Below are 23490 nucleotides of genomic sequence, written 5' to 3'. Positions count from 1 at the left end.
ATTAAGACATTAGCGATGAAGTGAATTTATGGATAAATATGTTTTACTCATGTTATGAAACATGTGAATTATAATCCTGTTCTTTTAATTTTTTTTGCACTAAATATACGCTATGAGCACTAGGGAAAAACCTGCAAGTATATTCACTAAAATCTTAAGAGTGATCATGTATGGATGGTGACCTTGTGGCTTTTTATTTTCCTATGTCTGGGTACCTATATTTTACAATGCTGCTCTAATGATCCTATCTCATTTATATAATTTAACAGTTAAATTAAACAAAGCATTCATTTTACATTATTCTCCAGTTGCCCATCTTTCCCCATCCCTTAATCACAGGATAATGCTTCTTCAACACTGTCTTTTCAATAATCATTTCAACCACAAATGGAGAAAACTCAAACTCAGGAAAATTAAATACATCTAATCTAATCTGTCCACACTTCCAACTGCACTAGTTTTATTAAGTTAGAACACAGGGTAAATGAAATTAAGTGAAATGAAGGGAAATCTCTGCCCAAGATCCTTTTGCCAATGTGGATAATAAAGCACGCACACAGTTAGCATTAAGAATTATTACTCCCAAAATTATGATCACTAGGTACTAACTTATTAGGGGAAACAATGAAATTAAAATTCTTACCCCTTTGACTGGCCATTTGCCCGGTTTTCAAAGAATTTTATCTCTAAAATATCATTTACTCCCAAAGAGTGCACTGCTTCAGTTAAGTCTTCATCAGTTGTCCACTGCAAGATATTTCCCCCTCATTAACCATCAAAACATAGCCAAGATTTGTATTGTTTAAACTTGTTTTAAGAGAAAACTCAGAACAAACAAGACAGTTAATGTTCAGTGCAAATCTAAGCAGAGTCACTGTCAGTTAATCTTTAATTTTTAAATGGTATAAAAGCACTTGAGGACCTAACTTCATCCCCTGATAAACGTTTCAGAAATCAGAAGGTATATATCCTTGGAGGTAAGATTTATTTCAAAAAAAGGTGTTGTTTTTTTTTTACTCTTAAAGACTTTCTAGTCTCTCCAAACTTTAAACTCCTATGATACTAAGTTTTTAATAAAACCAATCTCACTTACCACTTCTTCCCTTAAAGGAAATTATTTCAGAAAATAAATTCTGCCTTATATTTGAGTGTAAGATTAAAAAACAACACTAACATGTACTGAGTACCTATCATGTATACTTTATATCAAATATTTAACTCTTAAAACAATCCTGTAAGTCCTATCACTATTCCCCTTTCACACATGGTTCAGTGGAGAAATTTAAAGCTTGTCCAAGATCACAAAAATAATAGATGGACAATCTAAGATTCAGCCTTCTTTAGCAATCACACTCCTGATATTGATACTACTGATACTCTCTCCAATATTATAAAACTGCTCAGACTGAGTGGTTGGAGACTAATTTTTTTAAAAATGTGAACATTTTAAAATTCTACCAAGGAAAGAAGGATGACAGATTTTGATTTCTAGACAACTTTTAAACTTTCGAATGTATGTACTAAATGCTTCTAAGCAGAGACATAAAGATTCCATATGGCTGTTTCAATGATTTTAAGATTTAATGCTAATAAAATCATAAATATACACTGAATGCCCAGTTAATGAAATGCCCAATCAATAATCTCATAAAAACCCAAATTAAAATATAAAGTATATAGCAGTGTTTCCATAATAAATGAGATTTCAAATTTAAAAGCAGAAATAAAATTCAGTAAGTTTGTAATACAAATTAGATAATGAAAATTTCTTTTAAAAAGGATTTTACTTTTTTAAGCAATCTCCACAACTAATATGAGGCTCCAACTCACAACCCTGAGACCAAGAGTTGCACACTCTTCTGACTGACCCAGCCAGGAGCCTAATAATGAAAAATCTAAAAACCCCAGATCAAACTGTTGTTCCTAGAGTTCTGAATCCTGGTTGCAGACTTTACGTGAGTATTTTTCTTTGTAAAACTAGGATAACAGAAGTGTAGAAGTAGTAAAATATAAAAAATATCTGATTTAAACTCAAAATAACTGAATTATATTTAACTGGAATGTCTACCAAAACAAGCTGAATGACCACAAAATTCAAAACTAGATTTGGAATTTATAATGTTTAAATATACTTGAATTTCTCTCTTCATTGCATAAACAAGCATACAGAACATCAAATCTTCAAATTTTTATTTTATAAAACTGGAATAAATTAACTATTTGAACAGTTCAAAACCAACTACCAATCATTTAATTCATATGTTAAGTTTACTTACCCATGTTAGGTTTCCAATATACAATGCAATTCTCTTTCCAGTATATGTATAGACAACATTTGGTGCTGCTCCTTTACCCACATCATCACCAACAGTTGGTGGGAGAGTATCCATGTAATCACGGTCTTCTGGGGCATCTCCATTATTTGCAGATGGAGAGATGACATCATCATACAAATCTATCTGATCATGCCCACCATATTCAGCCTCCTGAGACACAGAAATAATGCTCTAAATTATACAACAGTCAGACTACCACTAAACAGACTGGAATACAAATTCATTCAACTATTTTGTTTTAAAAATCTGGTAGAAGATAAAGCCCCAAAGATCTCAGTAAAAATCTTCTCTTTACTTCACGCCATAGATGTATTCTTGAATGGTACCTATATAAAGTGAGTTTCTGTACAATAAATCCTATTTTCCCACTTACATATATTATAATATGGAAAATAACATTCCTCAGGGATAAGAATGATAGACAAAATAGGTAGTGATGTAAAACTTTCCTTGTTAGTACAATACTCTTAGAGTAGAAGTAATAATACATGAATGCAAAGAGATGGGCTTTAAAAAAATGACACAAAAATATCACGAACAAAAGTCAGAGCCATTATAAATCTTTTAATATTTAACTGCAGACAAATACAACTATTATTTTCTATGGTATTCAGTATCTTGTTTCCCAACTCTGTGCAAGATACTAGTTTTAGAAAAAAGTACAGTGAGCTAAGCCAAAGAAAGAGATGAAGAAATGTGGGTACATAAATTATTCCAAATGTCATTACAAATGAACAAGAAATAGATTAACAGTAAATAAAATATGCATATAACTATCCAAATTAGTATCCAGCAATAGTTTCATTATTCTCAGTCAACAAAGAGTTATTGCTTACCTGAACGCTTAGATCTCTAGTCAATTTAGCAAGAGATATCTAGTCAATTAGCAAGAGAAAGATGATATGAACAAGGATCTAGTAAAGCTCTGCCACTGAGTATCACGAGCAGAATAAATACAATGCCAGTGGATGCCATTTACATGCCTGAATGGTAAGCAAGCAAAAACGGAAAGCAAACAAGAAACAGAAATGTACACAGGAGAAAAATGAAAAAGAAGGATTCTACCATAAATAATTACAAGAAAAATGAAATACAGACGTTGGCAGAACACTCAACACCATTTAAACTGCCCTTTGTAAAGGCCACAGGCTTGACTAGCCAGAATCAGAAGAAAAAACTTTTATCTTCCTTCCCTTCCATCACTAAGTATCTATCTAAATTAATGTGAACGATTTCATTTTTCTTATGAGGTAGAAAATTTGAGATAATAAAAGAAGAGAACTACAATCAAAAAACAACAAACTTGAGAGCCCAGAACCTGGGTTATATCCTCTCATTAATATAACTTATTAAGGAGGAACTGCTATATAAATGGCACATAAGGAGGAGCTAAAAGTTCTAATAGTTTTAAGAAGTATTAGGTGGTAGACAAATGACCCAAAGGAAAGCATTTATAACAGGACTATAAACAGATCAACAAAATGTTGTTATTATAGGCCCCAAGAGAACATAGCTTTGCTTTGTTACCCAGAAGAGCAGTAAAGATTTTTTTAAAAGTGGAAAAAACCTAAAAGGGGAAATAACAATTATACACATAGCTAAAGGAATCTGAAATTTACAAAGTCATCTTCAGGTAATCTTCTGCATAACTGAGTCAACCAATTTACTAATTACATAACAGCATCTTTACATAACATTTTGTTATGAGGTAGAATGTCTGTAAGACTTATCTAATAAGGAATCCAAGATCTCTAGGTTAAGTCACAGAACAAAGCCATCTTTAGCAATGGGCAAAAACTAAGACCACAAATAACTAAATTATGCCTTGATTTTATTTTGTTTTGTTTGTACAGCAATATCAAAATAATCTTTTATAACTGAATTTTTGTTAAACAAAGTAACATGCTCAAATTGCAGTGACAGTAAAAATTAGGAAAAAGGAGTTTAAGTTTTGTTATGAAGTTTCAGTGTAGCTGAAGCTTCAGGCAGCGTAGTTGCAGCAGTGGTTCCATACACTTAAGACACTAAAAAAGATTCCCACAAGGGGCAGTGGGCATTTTAAACTCTTGCAATCCAGTTCTGTACACCAAGTGGAATTATTATTATTATTCAAAGGGAGTTGTGTTTCCATCCTCCTCAGTAGAGACTACAATCACAATATATGGTCTGAGGGAGAGTAAAAAAAGAATGCAAGGATTATTTAAAATTTATATTTTCATGAAACAGGTTTAACACATCATTTGATTTTTCATTAGTTCTAATCTAGGAAAATGTTTACATAAGTAGACAATAATTTACAAGCATAATCGCAGCTACACTAACCTGGTGAATCACAATCACTTACTATTTTTGTCCATCCACGAATTCCTATGTTGACACCAACCAATTTTCCACATTGATATGATTCTACCAATATTTAGGATCAGCCATTTTGTCTGGTAGTTGGACTGCTTCCAATTGGTTGAAGTATGATGCTAATTGAGACCAGGGTCCCGGGGTTTGATATCCATGTGGACTAGTTAGCTTCGCTCTGTTCCAAGGCCACAGCCTGTACTTCTAGCCCCAACGGTATGCATTTGGACGTGGTGAAAAAATATTAATGAATCTGAATACATTTGCTGCCATTACTAAAAATGCAATTCAAATCACATACTCTTGAGGTATCAGTAATCTTCCTTTTCAGCTTCAGCATATCACATCTATCCTCCATATTAAAAAAAGATACAGAACACATCTACTTTCTGTTCTTATTTTTAAAAGGGGAAAAACACATATTCTGAAATTATGCAAAATGTGTATCACAGGTCATATACAAAGAAGGTGAGCTCTGAACATGTACTGAACAAAAAGGAAATAGCTTCTACTGTGTCAGAGAGAAATGGTCAACAGTGTCAAGTTCTACTGTGGAAAGAATCTTCTCAATTATCATCTTTAGGAACTTTTAATGGCATTCAAAAACAAACAAAAACCAACATTGCCCCTCTAACTATTTTAGATGCCAAATGCTGCTCAGTCTAACTATCTGCTTTTCATAATAACTTATCTATTGATAGAGCTGCACATAACATGTAACTTCCAATAAAATAATAGTTCTCGGGGCTCGTTAAAAAAAAAAACAGTAATATTTCTCCTTCCCTACATTCTAAATCGCTATAATCATTCTAATTGCACGGCATTCTTTTAAGATTTTACACTTCAAGATTATGTTCTACATGATATACAAGTAGCTGTTGCCACATTAGAAAAAACAGTTTAAAACAACATAGATAGTAAAATAACCATTAGCTCCCTTCTATAGGCAATGTTTCTTCTTCCCTCCAAGCACTTGTTTTTAGACATATTTTTCTTAATCACTTCCCACAAAATTTTAGTATCACAGATGTCCTGTATATACATACATTCTGTATACCACCACTGGGCTGACCATGGAAAAACCATACAAAACTCTTCAATCTCCCTGACAAGCCCAACATAGCTTTTGGTGATCCTAAATTGTAATAATAGCATCCCTGCATTACACGAAGAGTACCAGTAATGGTACAGCAAGGGCCACTTGTTTTAAAGCCCCTCTACTTAAAAGAGAAGGAGGAAGAGGAGAAGAAAAAAGAGAAAGGAACGTATAAGCCATTTCCATTTGGAGAAATATAAAGAGGGTAGGTTTACATTTTGCATTTACATTTACAAAATGTATTCTATACCAAGAAAGAAAAATACCAGCATGCAATATCCAGTAGAAGATCATCTAATTCATATTTACCTTTAGAGAAAATACATCATTTTCTTATTTTTATCTACTTGTGTTCTGAGTACATTTGAAAATTAGTTTTCAATCCCTGTAAAAAGGTCAACTAATGGTAAAGAAGCCAACCTGGTACTAAAAATATGCCACATGAACCACAAATGGTGGACAATTCACAGGCAGTTGAATAAACTACACTCATAAACTGTAAAACTGAATGGGAAGAGCTCTACTCCCCTAAATATTCCTACCTAAGTTTCTGAGTCAATCTCATTCTTAACCTTACAGCCTTATCTCAGAGGATTTTCTATTAAATATAAATTTACTAAAAATAAGGTTTTCACGGACATTTGCCCAAGAAACTTATTTTCCAAAGTCAGCTAGACAACTGGCTCGAGTAGATACATAAATGATTAAATATAAAGTATACTGAACTCACGAAATAAAGGCAAGCTGACTTACGAGGATGGCTAGGTCCTTAATTTCTGAAGGAATTTTTTCCCAGCAACACCTATATAACATTTTCATTTTAAAACTCAGTAGTCAAAGTACTAAGCACTGTGTTACCAGTGACCTACCACTAGACAGATCAGTAACTAAATTCTATAGTAAGAGCTTTTCATCTCCAAACATGCAAAACACACACTTAAATGTATACAGTGTAAACTTTCCTCAGGTTCCTAGTATTTTTTACTTTCCCCATCAATAAAAATTCTACAAGGATACAAAGGAGTTTTATATGTGACCTGTCAGAGTGTTTTAGTTATGTAGATGTATCTCACCCCCCAACTACAACGCATTTTAAGAGTAGAGACTATCTGAATTTAGTAAACCTCTTTGTTGGCATATAATAATAGATAATCAAGAAATGTATTTTGAACAACTGAGTCTGAAAATTTTTTATTTGGTCTTGGTCAAAATTAAAGTCTGTATTTGTTAAATAGTAGGGATGCCAACTACCACGTGAGAGTACAAATCCCAGCTCAAGCTGTACTGAGACATACTACAGAGGCTGAAACAGAACTGTTTTCTTCTCAACTCCAAATTCAAGTAATGTAGAGGTTTGGAAGTAGTTCAAATTTTCCTTCCACTGGAGTAACTAACTGTTCTCAATTTGGTTATATCCAAAGACCTTTACTTTAAGAATTAAAGAGCACCCATAAAGAATAGCCAAGTCCCTTGTGCCTTCTCTCTTTCTCCAACTTTATTCTTCATTCTAAATCCATCTGGTGAAGAAAGGAACCCTACAGTTTCACTAAATTTATTCTCACCCCATTTCCCAATTCTCTTCTCCTAAGAGAGCTGACTGTCTCATACTTTCTGATGTAAGTTTAATCTGTCCTTAACCAAAATACACACCTGGGGGGGGGGGCTTCATAAAGTACCAATTAAAATGGAAAATACAGACTATAGAGAATTTCAAAGTGCACAAATGCAATTAAATCTGCAGCTCACAGTGAAGAACAAGGATTTTTTTATGAAGGTTTACAGCAGTTTAGAAGCCAAAATAAGTCAAGATTGGTTATAATTAGTAAAACCCAACTACAGTAAGAGTCATAGTTTACTATAGCAACCAGTAGAAATAAGGTCACCAGCTCACAATAAAGTGAAAATTAGATCAGTAATTCTGTAGTTGCTTCTAATTCTGATCAATTTTCAGAAAAATATTTCAGTAACAGTAACGTTTTTATAAAGAGGATGGACCTTGAAAACGACCAACTATCTTTTTGTGGACATATTTTGTAGAGGAATTACCACAGCAAGCAGATTATAAAAGCAAAATAATAACAAAAACAAAGCCTCTATTTAATCCCATTAATCTTTTCAAAAGTATAGAGATTTTACTGGAAAAATTATACAATATGTGTAATATTGTTAATATACAATATGTATAATATTGTTAACAAAACGCTGTTAAGTTTACATCAACAGAGAGCTACATTTTTAAGAGAACCCTATAAAATAGTTCCTTATCTGGGCCACAAAATTTTAATCTCTTCTTACCTCCTGCTCAGTCAGCACTAGTTACTGCACAAGGATAAACAAGTATCACTCCTTCCAGCTATATGTATTAAAGAAATGGCCATCCCAAATTAAGTATGGGAAAGCCTTAAAAAACCTCTTTAATGAAGAGGTCCTGAAGAAAGCTCCAACTCTAAAACTGCACCCAAATACCCAAATTCTTCTTTTATCATGGGGGAAAGGGCAAAGCAAATGTATTTTCTTATAAGAAAACCTGATAAAGATAGTCTTGAACATTCTCTTTTGGATGGAATGTTATACCCATTTGATAAATAAAAAGACATTTCCTAGAGGTCTTTGTCTACTGATCTTAAAAGCATTACAATCTGATTGCAGTGCCCAAGATCATTTTCTGATTTGCCATTGACACAACTCAGGCTTCACCGATCCAAAATATAAACACAATAAAAATAATGAAAAATTTAAAACTTAGCATTTGATTACAATATCCAGTCTTTTACAGAGTAGGAACAATTTACAGCTACCTGAAAAATATTTTTCTTTTTCAAAATACTTAAATCAGAAAAGCACAAAGCCATTCCGGAAAATAAGAACTGTTAAGGAATTCTAGCTTTCTCTCTTTTTTAAGAAAATCTTTGAGGCCTTGGGGCGCCTGGGTGCCTTCGGCTCAGGTCGTGATCTCAGGGTCCAGGGATCGAGCCCCGCACGGGGCTCTCTGCCCAGCGGGGAGCCTGCTTCTTCCTCTCTCACTGTGCCTGCCTCTCTGCCTACTTGTGATCTCTCTCAGTCAAATAAATAAATAAAATCTTTAAAAAAAGAAAAATCTTGAGCCTCTGGTCAGAAATAAAGTCCTGAATGTTGTGGGTGGAAAAAAAGAAAAACACATTAACCACTAAATTTATACCAAGCTTCTCTTACGGACCTGGACTATAAAAAAATAAAGCATTTAGGTGCACTACAGTTAGGCACAATTTAATTTTTTAAAAATGTGTTACTACATAAAGGCAGTAAAGATGGGAACAGCAGGCTTAGCGCTTACACGTCACTACTCTAGTAACGAACGAGATCTTTTGCAAGGATGTCCAACATCAGACATCACAGCTCCGCGGCTAGTTCTTCTGTGGCTTGTGAGATACCGGAAAAACCTTCCATTCTCACTTTCTCCACCTTCCAAAACCTAAATTAGCAGATCCCTCGGAAGGCATTTTACATTCGCTTCCGAAAGTCAGGTCTTAATTACAACCCTTTAAACTATACTAAAAGAATTTCGGGTCAACGTTCTTTTATTTTAATCACCCCTCTTATCTCTTGGTGAGCTACCCCCACCCCCCATCCAACCAACACGCTTCCAAGTCTTCCTGCGGCTCAGGCCATCTACCTTCACAGGTATTTTCATCACAAAAGCCAAGAACAACTGGGCCTCAAAAGCACTGCAAGACCTCGACCACCGAGGCAAGGCCCGCGCGCCGACTTTTAAGCACGAACGCTGGTGCAAAAGTCAAAGGACTTGTTGCAAACGTGCCCACACCGAAGCCGCCTTCAGAAAGTGTGAGGAGAGGAGGAAGAAGACGCCACGCCGAAACCTGTCGCAAACGCGAGCAGGAGCCCAGGAAACTGGGCGCGCGGGATACAAAGGGCCATGAATGCGGCCTTCCATGAGGCGACCGTGCGCGGCCGGGGAGACAAAATGGAGCGACGAGAGGAATCGGAGCCCGAGCTGCAGGGCCGGGGGAGAGGCGGCGGCCGGCGCGCGCCCCGCCGGGCTTCCTGCTTGGCCCGGCAGCGGGGGAGGGGGCGCGGCGGCGGCAGCGGCGGCCCGTTCTCTCCCGCCGCGCACATGCGGCCCCACCGCCCGGGCCTAGCGCGGCGGGAAGCGCCCGCCGGCCGCCGCCAACAATGGGGAGGGTGGCGGCGGCGAGGGAGGGGCCGGCGGCGGCTGCACGGCGGCCCGCGTCCGCGCTCCGGGCCCCGCGGCGGGCCGCATCACCCGCGGCCCGCGAAACGACGCGGTAGAACGAGGGGCGAGGGGGGCGCCGCGCCGGGGTCGGACGGCGCGGCCCACAGGCGGCAAGGGCGCACGGTCTGCAGCGGCGCCGGCTCGCAGCCTGCGGCGGGCCCCGGGTCAGCGTCCGGACCGCAGCGCCGCCCGCTTCGGCGGCGTGGGCACGGGCCCTCACGTACCTGGTTGAACTCTTCACCCACATCCGCGTAAATGTCTATGTGGTCCACACCGTCCGCCATCTTCTCTCGGCCGAGGCCGCCGCCGCCTCCTGCAGGTCTGCCCGCCGCGGCAGCAGCAGCGGATCTAGCGGCGGGGGCGGGGCGCTCTGCGTCACTTCCGAGGCCCGAGGGACGAGGCGGGGGTGGCCGGGGGCGGCGGTCTTCTCAGCAGCCGGGCCGCTCGGCGGGCGCGGAGAAAAAGCCTGCGTCTCTGCTGGCGGAGGCGGCTTCTTTTGTGTGTAGGTTAGGCCTGGGGTTTGCGGGGCACATCCCAGCTCTTTCCAGAGACGGGGTTTTCACGTTGCCTCTGGCACACTCAAACGTTTTGTACTATTTTCATTTCTCAGTTTTTCTCACGGTTCTCACAGCCAGGGCTTCTAGAGAGGTGGAAGTTTTTTTTATGTCCGTGATTACATACGGAGTGTAACCCAGCATTCTGGGAGCGCCTTGAGAGCGAAAACGATGTTCTTATCCCCGCATCCTCAGAGACCCACCGTTTCATCTGCCTAGTAAACGCTGGATTCCCGTGGCTTGTTATCTTAGGCAATTTGCAAGCTACTTAGGTTATTTGCATGCCATTTATGTTTGCTTCTCTACCTCCCGTCACCTTCTCCTTTCATCTCCTCTTTCCCCGTCCGTTGCCCTTCAGTTTTACCCCCTTAGATCGCAGTTGGTTTTTCTCTGAATACTTCAAACGCCTCCAACTTGAATGCAGCCATCCTAGAGCCCACCCGGCACGATAGAGGCATCTTGAGGCAAGGGGCTTCTCTCTTAGAACCATCGAATGTCTGAGCGAGAAGGGACCTGGAAAAGGCGTCATTAGCTCCAAACATCTATTTTTCAAATGAGGGAACTGAGGCCAAATAGAAGGTGAGTGAGTTAACCGGGATCACGTGATCAATTGAGACCGCTTTCTGCCACCAATATTTTATTCAAAGATGTCTCCGGTTAGAAACCTCACTCCTTCTCTATTTCTTTTTCACCCATTTGAAAAACCACCAAATTAGAGTGTTGGCTAAGATGCAGAAATCGCTCACACAATGATAAGCCAAAGAAGATCCACCTGTACTTGGTATGTTGGAAGAAGCTTCGTTGGAGTCTTACAGACCAGTATGGTGATGTGGATACCAATTACTAGTCCGTCAGTTTACCAGCTGGATGGCCTCAGTCGAGTTACCTAACCTCTCTCTCGTGTTCAATTTCAGAATCTTCAGACTTGTAATAAAACGTACATCACCAAGCTTGAAGGTTCATGGTAGTTTAAATGAGGTAATATGCAAAATGCCCCCATCCTCTTCTACTTCTTGGAAATACTGATTCTCTTTTTTCCATGGGGCTTTTATAGAAGACGAAAGCGACTCATGATAAGGAGCGAGACCCATTTTTAGATTGGCGTGGGCACCATAGGCCCATGTTAGATGTCTATATCCCAATCCCCAGAACCTCTGACTTTATTATTTCACATTGGAAAAGGGGCTTCACAGGTATGATTAAATTAAGGAATTTGGCTTATCCTTCATCTCCTGATAGATCCAAAGTAATCATAAGGGTCCTTGTAAGTGAAAAAGGAAGGCAGGAAAGGGGAGATTTGATGTAGGGGCAGTTTATGTTCTTTTTAGTACACTTAAAAATCATTCCAGGGTTCTGACTTCTACCATTGCCCACGAAAAAGGTGTGACGGTTTCTTTAGAGGTCATTGGGGGGTTCCCCCCCCACCCCGACTTTGGCTGCTTTTAAGATTTTTTTCTCTTAGACTTTGGCTTCCTGCTCCTTTACTATGTATGTTTGGAAGTGTATTTCTTTTTATTTATGATTCTTGGGACTCACCGAACCTCTTGAATATGTTGATTGATGTCTTTCATGAGTTCTGGAAAATACTCAGCCTTTACCTCTTCAGATATTGTTTCTGCCCCACTCTTCTCTCCTTCTAAAACTTCAACAAATGTATGTTAAATCTATACTACCCACTATTTCTCTTACCTTCTCTTTCTTATCTCTTCATGCTTCATTTTTAATAGCTTTTTTCTGATATATTTTCTAATCAAAATATATTTCTAATCAAAATATATTTGATTAATTCTCAAATAGAAATTAAAATAAATTTTAAAAAATTGGGTTGCCTGGCTGGCTCAGTCAGTAGAGCATGTGACTCTTGATCTCCAGGTCATGAGTTCAAGCCCCACGTGGGGTATAGACCTTGTGTTATAAAAAAAATTTTTTTGAAACAAAAAAATAGATTACTAATTCTCTCTCCCATGATGTCAAACATCTATTTAGCTATTAATTTTGGTTTGGGGGTGGGGCTTTTTGGTAGTTTTAAGCTTTAGAATTTCTATCTGATTCTTTTTAAAATCTGTTACTTTCATTTTTTAAAAAAGGATTTTATTTATTAATTTGACAGACAGAGATCACAAGTAGGCAGAGAAGCAGGCAGAGAGAGAGGGAGAAGCAGGCTCCCTGCTGAGCAGAAAGCCTGATGCGGGGCTCGATCCCAGGACCCTGGGATCATGACCTGAGCCAAAGGCAGAGGCTTTAACCCACTGAGCCACCCAGGCGCCCCTGTTAATGTTCATTTTTATAGCATTCTATCAAAACAGTGAGTCCTGGCTTTCATCTCTTTGAGTGCAGTAGTCATTGTTGGTATACAATCTGGGTCTCTGCTAATTCCAATATCTGGAGTCCTATTGAGTGTATTGTTGGTTCTTTGTTTTAGGTATTTGTTGTGGTTTTTTTGTTTTGTTTTGTTTGGAAAGAGAGAGAGGCGAGGGGCAGGCATAGGGGAAAGAGAGACGATCTTCAGCAGGCTCTATGTCCAGCCCAACACGGGGCTCAATCTCACAACCCAGAGATCTCACAACCTGAGCCAAAATCAAGAGTTGGACGCTTTACCAACTGGGCCACTGAGGCAACCCTATTTGTTGTGTTCCTTATGCTGTTTCTCACTCATGTTGTCTTATTACCTATCACTGTGTGCAGAACATGATAATTGAAATACTTGAAGAAATAATATGAGTCCTAGGATAGTTATTTTTTTCCATAGAGGATTTTCATTATTTTCTGCAAGGCATCTCCAGATACTAATGAGTATTAGTATCTCATGGATCACCCTGGATTAGGGTAACCTCTCAGCCATCTCTTTTGAATCTGAAATGCAAAAGCACTCTGAATGTATAGGCCTATCCTTTCTACATCTTGCCCAGGTAATTCCTCACTCCCTGGCTGGCTTATTTATTTATTTATTTATTTATTTTTACCATTTTTGTTTTTTTATTTTTTTTAAATAGTTTTTTTTTTAATTTTTTATTTTTTATAAACATATAATTTTATCCCCAGGGGTACAGGTCTGTGAATCACCAGGTCCTGGCTGGCTTTTTGATGATTTTAAAATGTTATAGTGGTGTCTGGGTGGCTCAGTTCCTTAACCATCTGACTCTTGATTTCAGCTCAGGGTCATGAGATTGAGCCCTGTGTTGGGCTGGGTATGGAGCCTGCTTAAAATTCTTTTACCCTCTGCCCCTCCCACCCCTTCGCTTGTTCTCTCTCTCTCTCTCTCTCCCTCCCTAGCTCTCTCTCTGAGGAAAAATAACAATAAAAAATAAAATGTTGTTATAGGGTACCTGCTTACTTAGCAATGTTCAAGAAATGAAATATTGTAGTTTACAAAAAAAAATGCTTAATAATAATAACAACAAAAAGTAAAAACTCTCCACTTATTCATCAGTGCTTCTACATACCACCCTCTTTGTTAGACATCTTATAAGTCATTAATGTACATAGATGAAAGATTAGAGATTTGGGTTTTTATCCTGACTTTACAACTGACCAGCTAGGTAGCCTTAGGCAAGTCCTTTACTTCATGAAGGTCCCCCTCAGTTTTGAAATTCTATTATTCAAATCTACACAGAATTCAAAGTCCACAGTGCCTTGAGAGCAACTTGACAATGGTATTACCAGAAAGGTAGTGGGTTGAAACAACAGAAATTCATTATCTTATAGTTCTGGAGATCAGAAGTCCAGAATGGATCTCACTGGGCCAAAATCAGGATGTCGGCAGGTCTGCATTCCTTCTGGAAGCTTTAGAGGTAAGTACAGTTGTTTGCCTTTTCCATCTTCTAGAGGCTGCCCACATTCTTTGTCTGCGACCCTGTCCTTTCCACAATTACATCATTCCAACGATATAAACAATATAAAATCAAAATATTTAAGAAGAGTAACAAAGAGGTTGGGAGGAGGTAAATAATGTTCTAAGGTCTTCTGTACATGTCCTTCTCTATACAGAAGAACTTTCTCTCCTTTTCCATGCACATGTCTATGCAACAGTGGCAACCTCAGCTCCAGAGTTCAAACAAGCACCATTCAGGAAAATGGCTATATGTTTTGAGTTTCAATCATAAAATCTAAAGAGACAGCAACTGATTAGCTCAATTTTTATAGGAGTCTACTTTTAGTCCAATCAAGTTAGTCTAAGGAGATGGAGTCATAGAGTAAAAACACAGCTTACAAAATCTACTCTGTGAGTTAGGAAAGAGTGGACAGTTGTCAGTAAAAGACAATTGCTCTGAACTAAGCAGATACCCCAAGTCTTGTCCAACACATTCTACCTATTGGATGACAACACATCGAAAAAGACCTGATGGCTGGAGAAGGCAAATCCAAATCCATAAATATTTGACACATATATATCACTGTGACTTACTTCAAGTCAGTCAATGGCGTAATCTCCATAGAAATACGATTTTGGTTTTAACATACTATAGGTCATAGTTTAGCTCTATGCTCCTCAAATTTATATTTTTAAAATTTTTAAAAATATATTTATTCATTTATTTGAGAGGCAGAGCATGAGTGAAAGGGGCAGAGTGAGAGGGAGAGAAAATCTCAAACAGACTGTGCTGAGTGTGGAGCCAGATACAGGGCTTGATCCCATGACCCTGAGATCACCACCTGAGTTGAAATGAAGAGTTGGACCCAACCAACTTCACTACCCAGGTGCCCCTGCTCCCCAAACTTTAAAAAATACCCTTAACATTTTAAACATGCATCCATAGTATATGTAAATGTAAATATCACTTTGTAAAGCATTTTATATTAACATTTTTATACCATAAACACCCATACAAATATATAATTTTGAAGGACGAAATAAACAAGGTTTTAAAAAAGATTTTATTTATTTATTTATTTAATAGAGAGAGAGTGAGCATGAGCGGGGGAGGGGCAGAGGGAGATCTCAAGCAGACTCTGTGTTGAGCATGAAGCCTGATGTGGAGCTTGATCTCACAACCCTGAGGTCATGACTTGAGTTGAAATCAAGAGTCAGTTGCTTAACTAACTGAGCCACCCAGGCACTCCAATAAATAAGATTTTTTAAATGCATAACTCTTATAATGGCCTCATATTATCATTAGTGGATATAAATCCATATTTCAAATAGCCTTGAAATTTTTGGTCCTGCTCTTGTCAAATCTCATTACATCATTCTTGTTTTCATCTCCTTATGGGACTGACAGGAATTCATATCTGAATTAAGTGTTGGCTCTGACACTTTCTTGTCTTTTACGTGTACTTTCATTACTAGTATTAGTTATGAACCATGGTTTCTTAGGATTTTTAAAACACTTGGGCATTTTGTAGTGGTCAACTTAGTTAAAGCAAGAAAATAAAAATCACTAAGTCTATGTAACTGGGCTCTCATAAGCTGCCATGTATCATAATACACAGCAAGCACAGCGTACTGAATACCTGTGTAAAGGAATCCCTTTAGAATCCTCTGTGTTGGGGAGAGAGTCCCCGTCTTTCCTCAGGACTACCTCCAACAGGAGCAATTACATGGGAAGTAAAAAATGTTAATGATTCAAAATCCCTTGCTTTCATGGGCCCCTTCCATAATTTGTCTAAAACCACTATTCCTTTCCACGCCACTTTCCTCTCTTTCATACATACTCCCCTTTGTTTTAGATAGGGGTTGGAGCGGCAACAGCCATATTTTTGCATCTGAGTGGAAGTTGAATGAGGGATTACATTTAATTTGGATTTAATGGAAAATATTTGTGTATAAGTTATTGTTAACCATCCTGACACAGGAATGCTTTCCAGAAATATTTTTATTCCCACTTTGCAACTCATCCAGCTTCTGTGATGGGAAAATGCAAAGCCAGAGGTCATATGGTGATCTGAGTGTGTCCAACCATGCTAGGCAATAGAAGTATATGGGTACTGGAGGAGAAACAAGGTTTGAAATGTGAGGAATTAGATACTGTTCTTTCGAAAATTAGTCTGTAAAGAAACATGCAAAATTGCAAGTGAAAAATTGGGTTCTCATTAATGCTTTGTCAAAATGGAACTCTCTACCAGCTGGAATATACTACATAATGAGGCATATAAAATTATCGACTTGCTATATATTCTTTTTTAAAAGATTTTGTTATTTATTCAAGAGAGAGTGAAAGAGCATGGTAGAGAGAGAGAGAAAAAGAACATAAGCAGGGGGAGGGGCAAAGGAAGAAGCAGACTCCCTGCTGAGCGGGGCATCTGATATGGGACTCAATCTCAGGACCCTGGAATTATGAACTAAACAGAAGGCAGACACTTAACTAATTAAGCCACCCGGGTGTCCCTCAACTTGCTACATATTCTTTTAAAGAGAAAATCACATGAAATTGAAATTCCTTTGTTTCTTTTCTTCTTCTAAATAACAATTTGCTTTTATACGTTATTTTGTGTTCATAATTTTTTGTTATTTTTCTTTAAGAAAGTTCCCAAAATATGGATATATCAACCCCCAGGAAACCTATTTTTATGCCTGCCACATACCTTAATAACATGAAGTCATTTGACATGAATTGAGTGGGGACACTATTCCTATATTGAATATTAGTTACTCTTAACTTTTCTGTTTTTTAAATAAAATATATAGGGGCTCCTGGGTGGCTCAGTCAGTTAAGTGGCTGCCTTTGGTTCAGGTCATGATCCCATGGTCCTGGGATGGAGCCCCACATTGGGCTCCCTGCTCAGCGGAGAGCCTGCTTCTCCCTCTCCTTCTGCTTGCTGCTCTGCCTACTTGTGCTCTCTATCTCTGTATCAAATAAATAAAACCTTTAAAAAATAAATTAATTTAAAAAAATATAAAAATATATACTCTGCTATCTCTCCATATCCCAATGAATACATATGCACTCTCCAGAAATAATTACTTAAACCAATGGGTTTAAACCAAATAATTAGTTAAACCAATTTGCTATGGCTAAATAAGAAAGACTTATTGCAATGCCAAAGAAATGGGGCATTACACCCTTGATTGCCGCTCTTTGAATCAGTCAGTTCCACATTTTTTTGTTTGTTAAGTAGGCTCCATGCACATGGGGCTTGAACTCACAACCCTGAGATCAAGAGTCGCATGCTCTGTGACTGAGCCAGCCAGGTGCCCCCAGTTCCACATTTCAAACAGTGCACTTCCTGTTACCAAATTCTTTTCAACGGTACCGTATAAAAGTACAGGTTTTATAAGTCATAAATTGTATAACATTGGCATATCATTGGCATTGTGTATATGGTATTTACCCTGTTTTTGTATCATTTGGATTGCATTTGGCTGTAAGTAAAAGAAACAAAACTCAAATTGACCTAAACAATAAGGATATGCTTTGTGAGAATATCAGTGAACTCAGAAAATTGGCTCAAGCCTTGAGAACCCCTTTTGGAAAATAGGCAGAAGCCAAAGGAGGCAAAATAAGTCAGGATCATGCTGCAGAGATAAACTACTTAGGAAGCTACTGCTGGCATTGTTGCTGCTAGACCTTTGCTGTCACTTTACTGAACTCCACCATTAATGGTTGCTCAGCTCATTGCTAGATGCCACATCTTTGACTAAGCGCAGTCACCTCGTACCAACTCGAAGTGTTGCTCTTTTTTTATACATTCCCTTGAGATTCAAAGTCCAGAGCTGCAACATTAAATTTATAGCCTATGGTCAGGACATCTGGGTGGCTCAGTTGGTTAAGCATCTGCTTTCAGCTCAGGTCATGATCCCATGGTCCTGGGATCAAACCCCACATCAGGCTCCCTGCTTAGCGGGGTATCTACTTTGCTCTCTGCCCTTCCCCCTGGTCATGCGCGTGCTTTCTCTCTCTCTCTGTCAAATGAAAAAATAAAATCTTAAAAAAAATTATAGCACAGGGTCATGCACACACTTCCAGGGTGATTAGCTACTGGCCAAAAAAAAAGTTCATCTCAATTATGTACAGACAAAATACTGCATAGAAACATGTTCAAATGTTAATATCATTTTTGAATGATATTAATGATATATTAATATTTGAACTCATAATGGGATTATGAGTATTTTAATTTCTCATATATACATTTCTCTGTTTTTAATATTGCTACAGCATGTATTTATTAACTTTATTATCACAACAGAATTTCAACTTTATTTTTAAAAATAGGAAAGCATAGAGATGCCTGGCTCACTCAGTCAGTAGAACATGTGACTGTTGATCTTGGGGTTGTGAGTTCAAGTCCCACATTGGCATAGAGCTTACTCAAAAAAAAAACCAGAATAGTAGGGGCGTCTGATGGCTCAGTTGGTTGAGGGTCCAACTCTTGATCTCTGCTCAAGTCTCAATCTCAGGTTGTAAGTTCAGGCCCCATGTTGGACTCCATGCCCTACTAAATAATAATAATAATAATAATAATGATAAATTAAATGTTTAAAAAATAGAAAGCCTAAAATTAAGATTTTTTTAATGCAGTTTAGCCATACTTTGGACTCAGGATGGAACTTGATATTTAGAAACCTGTGATAATAATGAGTCACACACCTGACTGAAAAATAAAAACATTCGAAGGCTAAGCTGTAGTTCACCATGAACTATTTTTCAGCACTTGTGTGAATTGTGTTTAAAAAACAGACATTTCTCATCATGGTTTTAAGGTGTATTGTTTGATACAAGTGATCTTTTTCTGTGCTATGTAAAATGCATTTATCTTTGTGTTTTGAATGATTCATTCTGGAAATTACTGAAGATGAAATATAAAATCCATGTGAAGAGCTGGACTTCAGCAAAATACAATAACATTAATATGCGTGAAAGCATTTTTCAATATCAAAAACTGCTTTTTTTTTTTTTAAGTAGGCTCTATGCCCAGCGTGAAACCCTACCTGGGCTTGAACTCAGGACCCTGAGATCAAGACCTGAGCTGAGATCAAGAGCCAGATTCTTAGCCACCTGAGCCACCCACGCAACCTCAAAAACTGCTTTTTATGGAGCTAATGGGACTCAAAATTAGTAATCTTAACCCTTTTTCCCAACAACTTACACAGCAACTAAATAAATGTATCAATGATGACAGAATTTATTATTCTCCTATCCAACAAATATTTTTACTGCAACTACTGCATGGGTGCTACTGTAGTAAATAGGAATGAGTAAGACAAATGTTAATAAGAATTCATTATCATGTAGTGAGAGGTGGCATGGTAAGGTGTAGTGTGACAGATCTTGGTTTGAAACCCAGCTCTGTCATTTGAGACTCAACTGTGCCATTCTGGGCAAGAGTTACTGAACTTCAATGGGACCTGTTGAAAAAAATAGAGATGATAGTATTTACCTCAAATGGAGGAATGGAAAGAAGCCAACAATTATTGAGCAATAGTATTATGCGCCAGCCCCTGAGATACATGCTTTATAAGCATCAACTCAAATTAGAAAGTATATATACAGTATGAGAGATGGGGGAGCTGATAATCCTTAGAAGTACAGATACTACATTGGAATCTCTGGGAATATGTGTCAGTCAGAACCTGGCAGGGAAGAGATGGTACACTCAGTGGGGAAATGGAATATGTAATAGAGTAACCATTTATGGGGGTTTAGACAGGGTTAAGAGAAACTAACAGAAGATGATGAAGCACTGTAGGGCAAGTCTGAGGGGTAAAAGGAAAAACCAATTACTAAAACTCAGAGAGAGAAAGAGAGAGAGAGAGAGAGAGATTTGTAGCTGTTGGAGAAGACTGCCTGAATCAGCTGTAGCCTTCATGCATACAGTGGAGAGATCTTGGAAAATAAATTCTAATGTTACATCTCCCTTGACCTTAGATCTCTTGGTGGGGCCTACCACTGGTTCAGCTCAACTGGAAGTCAGAGGGGAGGAGGTACCATTGTTAGGGCCAATAAAGGTCACCTACTAGAGCAGAGAGCAGGGTGGAAAGGGTGGTAAATAGAGCTGGAGAAGCAAAGAGAATACCCAGCACAGAAAGTATAGAAATGAGCGAATGTTGCCTCCCGTAGATGTTCACCTGTGGTATCAAAAAGCTGTCATCCACCTTTTTGGAGAGCAGGGACTTTGGAGAAGGCTTCTTTCTAAGCCAGGCTTACTTCAGAACCAGCCTTGTTCTAAATTCTAAGCTCAAAAGAGATAAGATTTAAAATGTATTAGTCAACTCTGGTTAAGCTTTCCACATGGCCAATTGAGTGATTAAATTGTTCAATAGTGAGCATTACCAGTTTTTAAAAATGTCTTCTCCTCACTCAAAGTCAAGAAGAAATGTTTCATCTCATGCATTAAGTAAGCTATTATTAAGGAGCTTGGGTTCTGACTGGCAGGCTGTTGTATCCCCAGCTCGTCTCATTATCATAGACTCCTAAAATGAAGCTAATTCTGCCACTCACTCCTTTTTCTGTACCCTGTCTCCCTTCATCAAGAAACAACCCCAACGACATGGATCCAGGAACAGAAATACTGGGGGTGAAGTTACAAACTGTCTCTACACTAGGCTCCAACAATGTTAAGATTGGCCTTGGAGGAAGCAGGTCTGAAGAAAAAGAACATAGGTGATGAAGATGGTAGTAGTGATACTAATGATGACAAACCCTTATATCATACCTTCTATACTCTGAATTCCTTGAGGTCGAGGAACACATTTTCCTCATCTTTATATTCCCATAGCATCTGGAAGAATGCCTTAGTTGAGTAAGGTATTTAATGAATATTGGCTGAATTGAATTGTTAAAAAAAGAGTCAATGAATTTCAGAACTAAGAAGGACCCATGAATCCAAGTCTCTCCCTCCCAGCCTTTTTTTCTATTTCTGCTTGTCTGTCTGTCTGTCTGTCTGTCTTGCTTGCTTGCTTCCTTCCGCCCCACAGAAGGAGAAACCTAATGCTAAACAGGTTGGTAGTAAAACAATGCTGGTCCCACCACACAAATCTTTGAATAAGCAAGTGAAATAAACTGGAATTGAGATATAAGTGTTTACTAGGTAGTGTTGAAACAAAAATGAAAGGGAAAAAATATAAATTGTTGAAAAAAATTGTTGAAAGCCTACAAATTGTTGAAAAGCCTAGGTTCATTCAATCTCAGACTTGTTGAATTTTCCTTTAAATATTTCTTTTCTTAAAAAGATTTTATTTATTTATTTATTTATTTAGAAGCACAAGCGCAGCAAGAGCAAAGGGAGAGGGAAAGAGAAACTTAAGCAGATTCTGAGCTGAGCATGAGCCAACAGCGGACTTGATTTCATAACCCTGAGATCACGACCAGAGCTGAAATCAAGAGCCATACTGACTGAGTTACCCAGGCTCTGCTTCTTTTCAATGTTTCTCAAATATCTTCTATTCTGCTATTATTATCCTTATGCAAATTTTCATCATCCAATATCCAATATAGTTAACTTAATCCAATGTGCTAATTTTACAATGGAGGAAAGTGATTTGCTCCAGGTCATGGTATAAGGGATGCATTTTCTTCCTCCTTTAAGAGCTGTATTCAAGTTTTGCCTAAAGACAGACTAGAATCCTGATCTATTGGCAAACACTTTGTTGCCTTAGTTTTCCTAACTTCCTTTGCAGCAAGGATAGGATCATGACTTGGTTCTGGCCAATGCAACTTAGTTGAAATTTCCACAGTAGAATATGGGAAAACTTTTGCTTTCTTAATAAATGGGATAGCTATAATCTTTCTCCCCCTCTCCTTTTTACTGTTTTGAATGTAAACTTGATACCTAATGGAGTTAGGGCTATTGTATTGCCACTGTGAATCAATAAACGTGGGCAAAAGCCAGTGTGATAAAGCTGGAATGCTGGAAATAGCCTGTGCTAAGATTCTGTTCTGGAGTATGATAGAACTATTAAAGAGTCACCTGGGTGGCTCAGTCAGTTAAGCATTGGCCTTTGGCTCAGGTCATGATCCTGGAGTCCCAGGATCAAGCTCTGAATCAGACTTCTGCTCAGTGGGGAGTCTGCTTCACCCTTTGTCGCTCATCCTGCTCGTGCTCTCTCCCACATGCTCTCTCGCTCAATAAATAAATAAAATCTTTTAAAAAGAACTATTGAATAACTTCAGACACTGTCAGAAAAAAATATATTGAATTGTTATATATGCTAGATATGTTATTTAAAAAGTTAAAGTTGGCCTCCCAAATCAGAGAAACATGATCTATAGCCTTCACATCAGGAACCAGAAAGGTTGTGGGGAGATGGAAATTTTTTGCTCATCTAACAGGAGCCAGGAATGGAGAAAAGAAAGAAAAACAGAAGTATAGATAGAAAACACAATACAAGATAGTAGTTTATGTCCAAATACAACAGGACACAAACAATGTATGTTAAAAAACCTCATCAATTAAAAGACCTAGATTATCAGAATCAAAATGATTTTGACATCACATAGGAGACACACCTATACAAAGACTCACAGGTTAAAAATCAATGGATACAAAAAGATGTGACAAGCAAAGAGTAGCTGAAAAAAATCTGGCATAGTGATGTTAGTATCAGACAAGAAAATTTAAGAGAATTTAACAATTAATAAAAATAAAGACAGCAAAGTATTTTCTTTTTTTATTTTTCCCAGTTCTGTTGAGATATAATTGACATACAACATTGTGTAAGTTTAAGGTGTACAGCATCATACTTTGACTTCCATAGATTGTAAAATAATTACCGCAATAAATTTAGTTAACATCCACCATCTTTTATAGATATTAAAAAAATAAAAGCAGTGTTTGTGTCTTTTGATAAAAACTCTTAGGGGTTGCCTGGGTGGCTCAGTGGGTTAAAGCCTCTGCCTTCGGCTCAGGTCATGATCCCAGGGTCCTGGGATCGAGCCCCGCATCAAGCTCTCTGCTGAGCATGGAGCCTGCTTTCCTTCCCCTCTCTCTGCCTGCTTCTCTGCCTACGTGTGATCTTTGTCATATAAATAAATAAAATCTTAA

The 23490-nt window shown here is 38.1% G+C and overlaps 1 protein-coding gene and 1 long non-coding RNA gene across 7 annotated transcripts in view; one reads left to right on the top strand and one right to left on the bottom strand.

Annotated features, from left to right (window-relative positions):
- Positions 1 to 10392, bottom strand: part of CPSF6 (cleavage and polyadenylation specific factor 6) — a 34602-nt gene extending 24210 nt beyond the window's left edge. For 4 of the 5 annotated variants that reach the window (XM_045073373.1, XM_045073375.1, XM_045073376.1 and 1 more), the window contains exons 1-3: positions 10240 to 10392; positions 2277 to 2486; positions 644 to 747 (exon numbers count right to left, since the gene is read on the bottom strand). In XM_045073373.1, coding sequence (XP_044929308.1) covers positions 644 to 747; positions 2277 to 2486; positions 10240 to 10299 — 374 coding nt within the window. In that variant the 5' untranslated portion in view covers positions 10300 to 10392. The remainder of the gene's footprint in view (positions 1 to 643; positions 748 to 2276; positions 2487 to 10239) is intronic. The other variant, XM_045073377.1, reaches the window with a different exon arrangement.
- Positions 10393 to 10431: 39 nt separating this feature from the next.
- Positions 10432 to 22479, top strand: LOC106005759. 2 transcript variants are annotated; one of them, XR_006604701.1, is made up of 3 exons: positions 10432 to 11148; positions 14275 to 14360; positions 20982 to 22479. It is a non-coding gene; the product is annotated as an uncharacterized LOC106005759 (long non-coding RNA). The 2 variants fall into 2 exon arrangements; XR_006604702.1 differs by lacking the exons at positions 14275 to 14360; positions 20982 to 22479 and adding an exon at positions 11286 to 12252 and having other exon boundaries at positions 10434 to 10521; positions 10928 to 11148.
- The last annotated feature ends 1011 nt before the right edge of the window (positions 22480 to 23490 follow it).

The sequence above is a fragment of the Mustela putorius genome, unplaced genomic scaffold (genome assembly GCF_011764305.1).
Source record: "Mustela putorius furo isolate JIRA1106 unplaced genomic scaffold, ASM1176430v1.1 tig00537227_pilon_pilon_pilon, whole genome shotgun sequence".
Taxonomy (NCBI): Eukaryota; Metazoa; Chordata; class Mammalia; order Carnivora; family Mustelidae; genus Mustela; species Mustela putorius.
The sequence above is the reverse complement of the archived record's forward strand: the minus strand, read 5'-3'. Positions and strand labels throughout refer to the sequence as shown.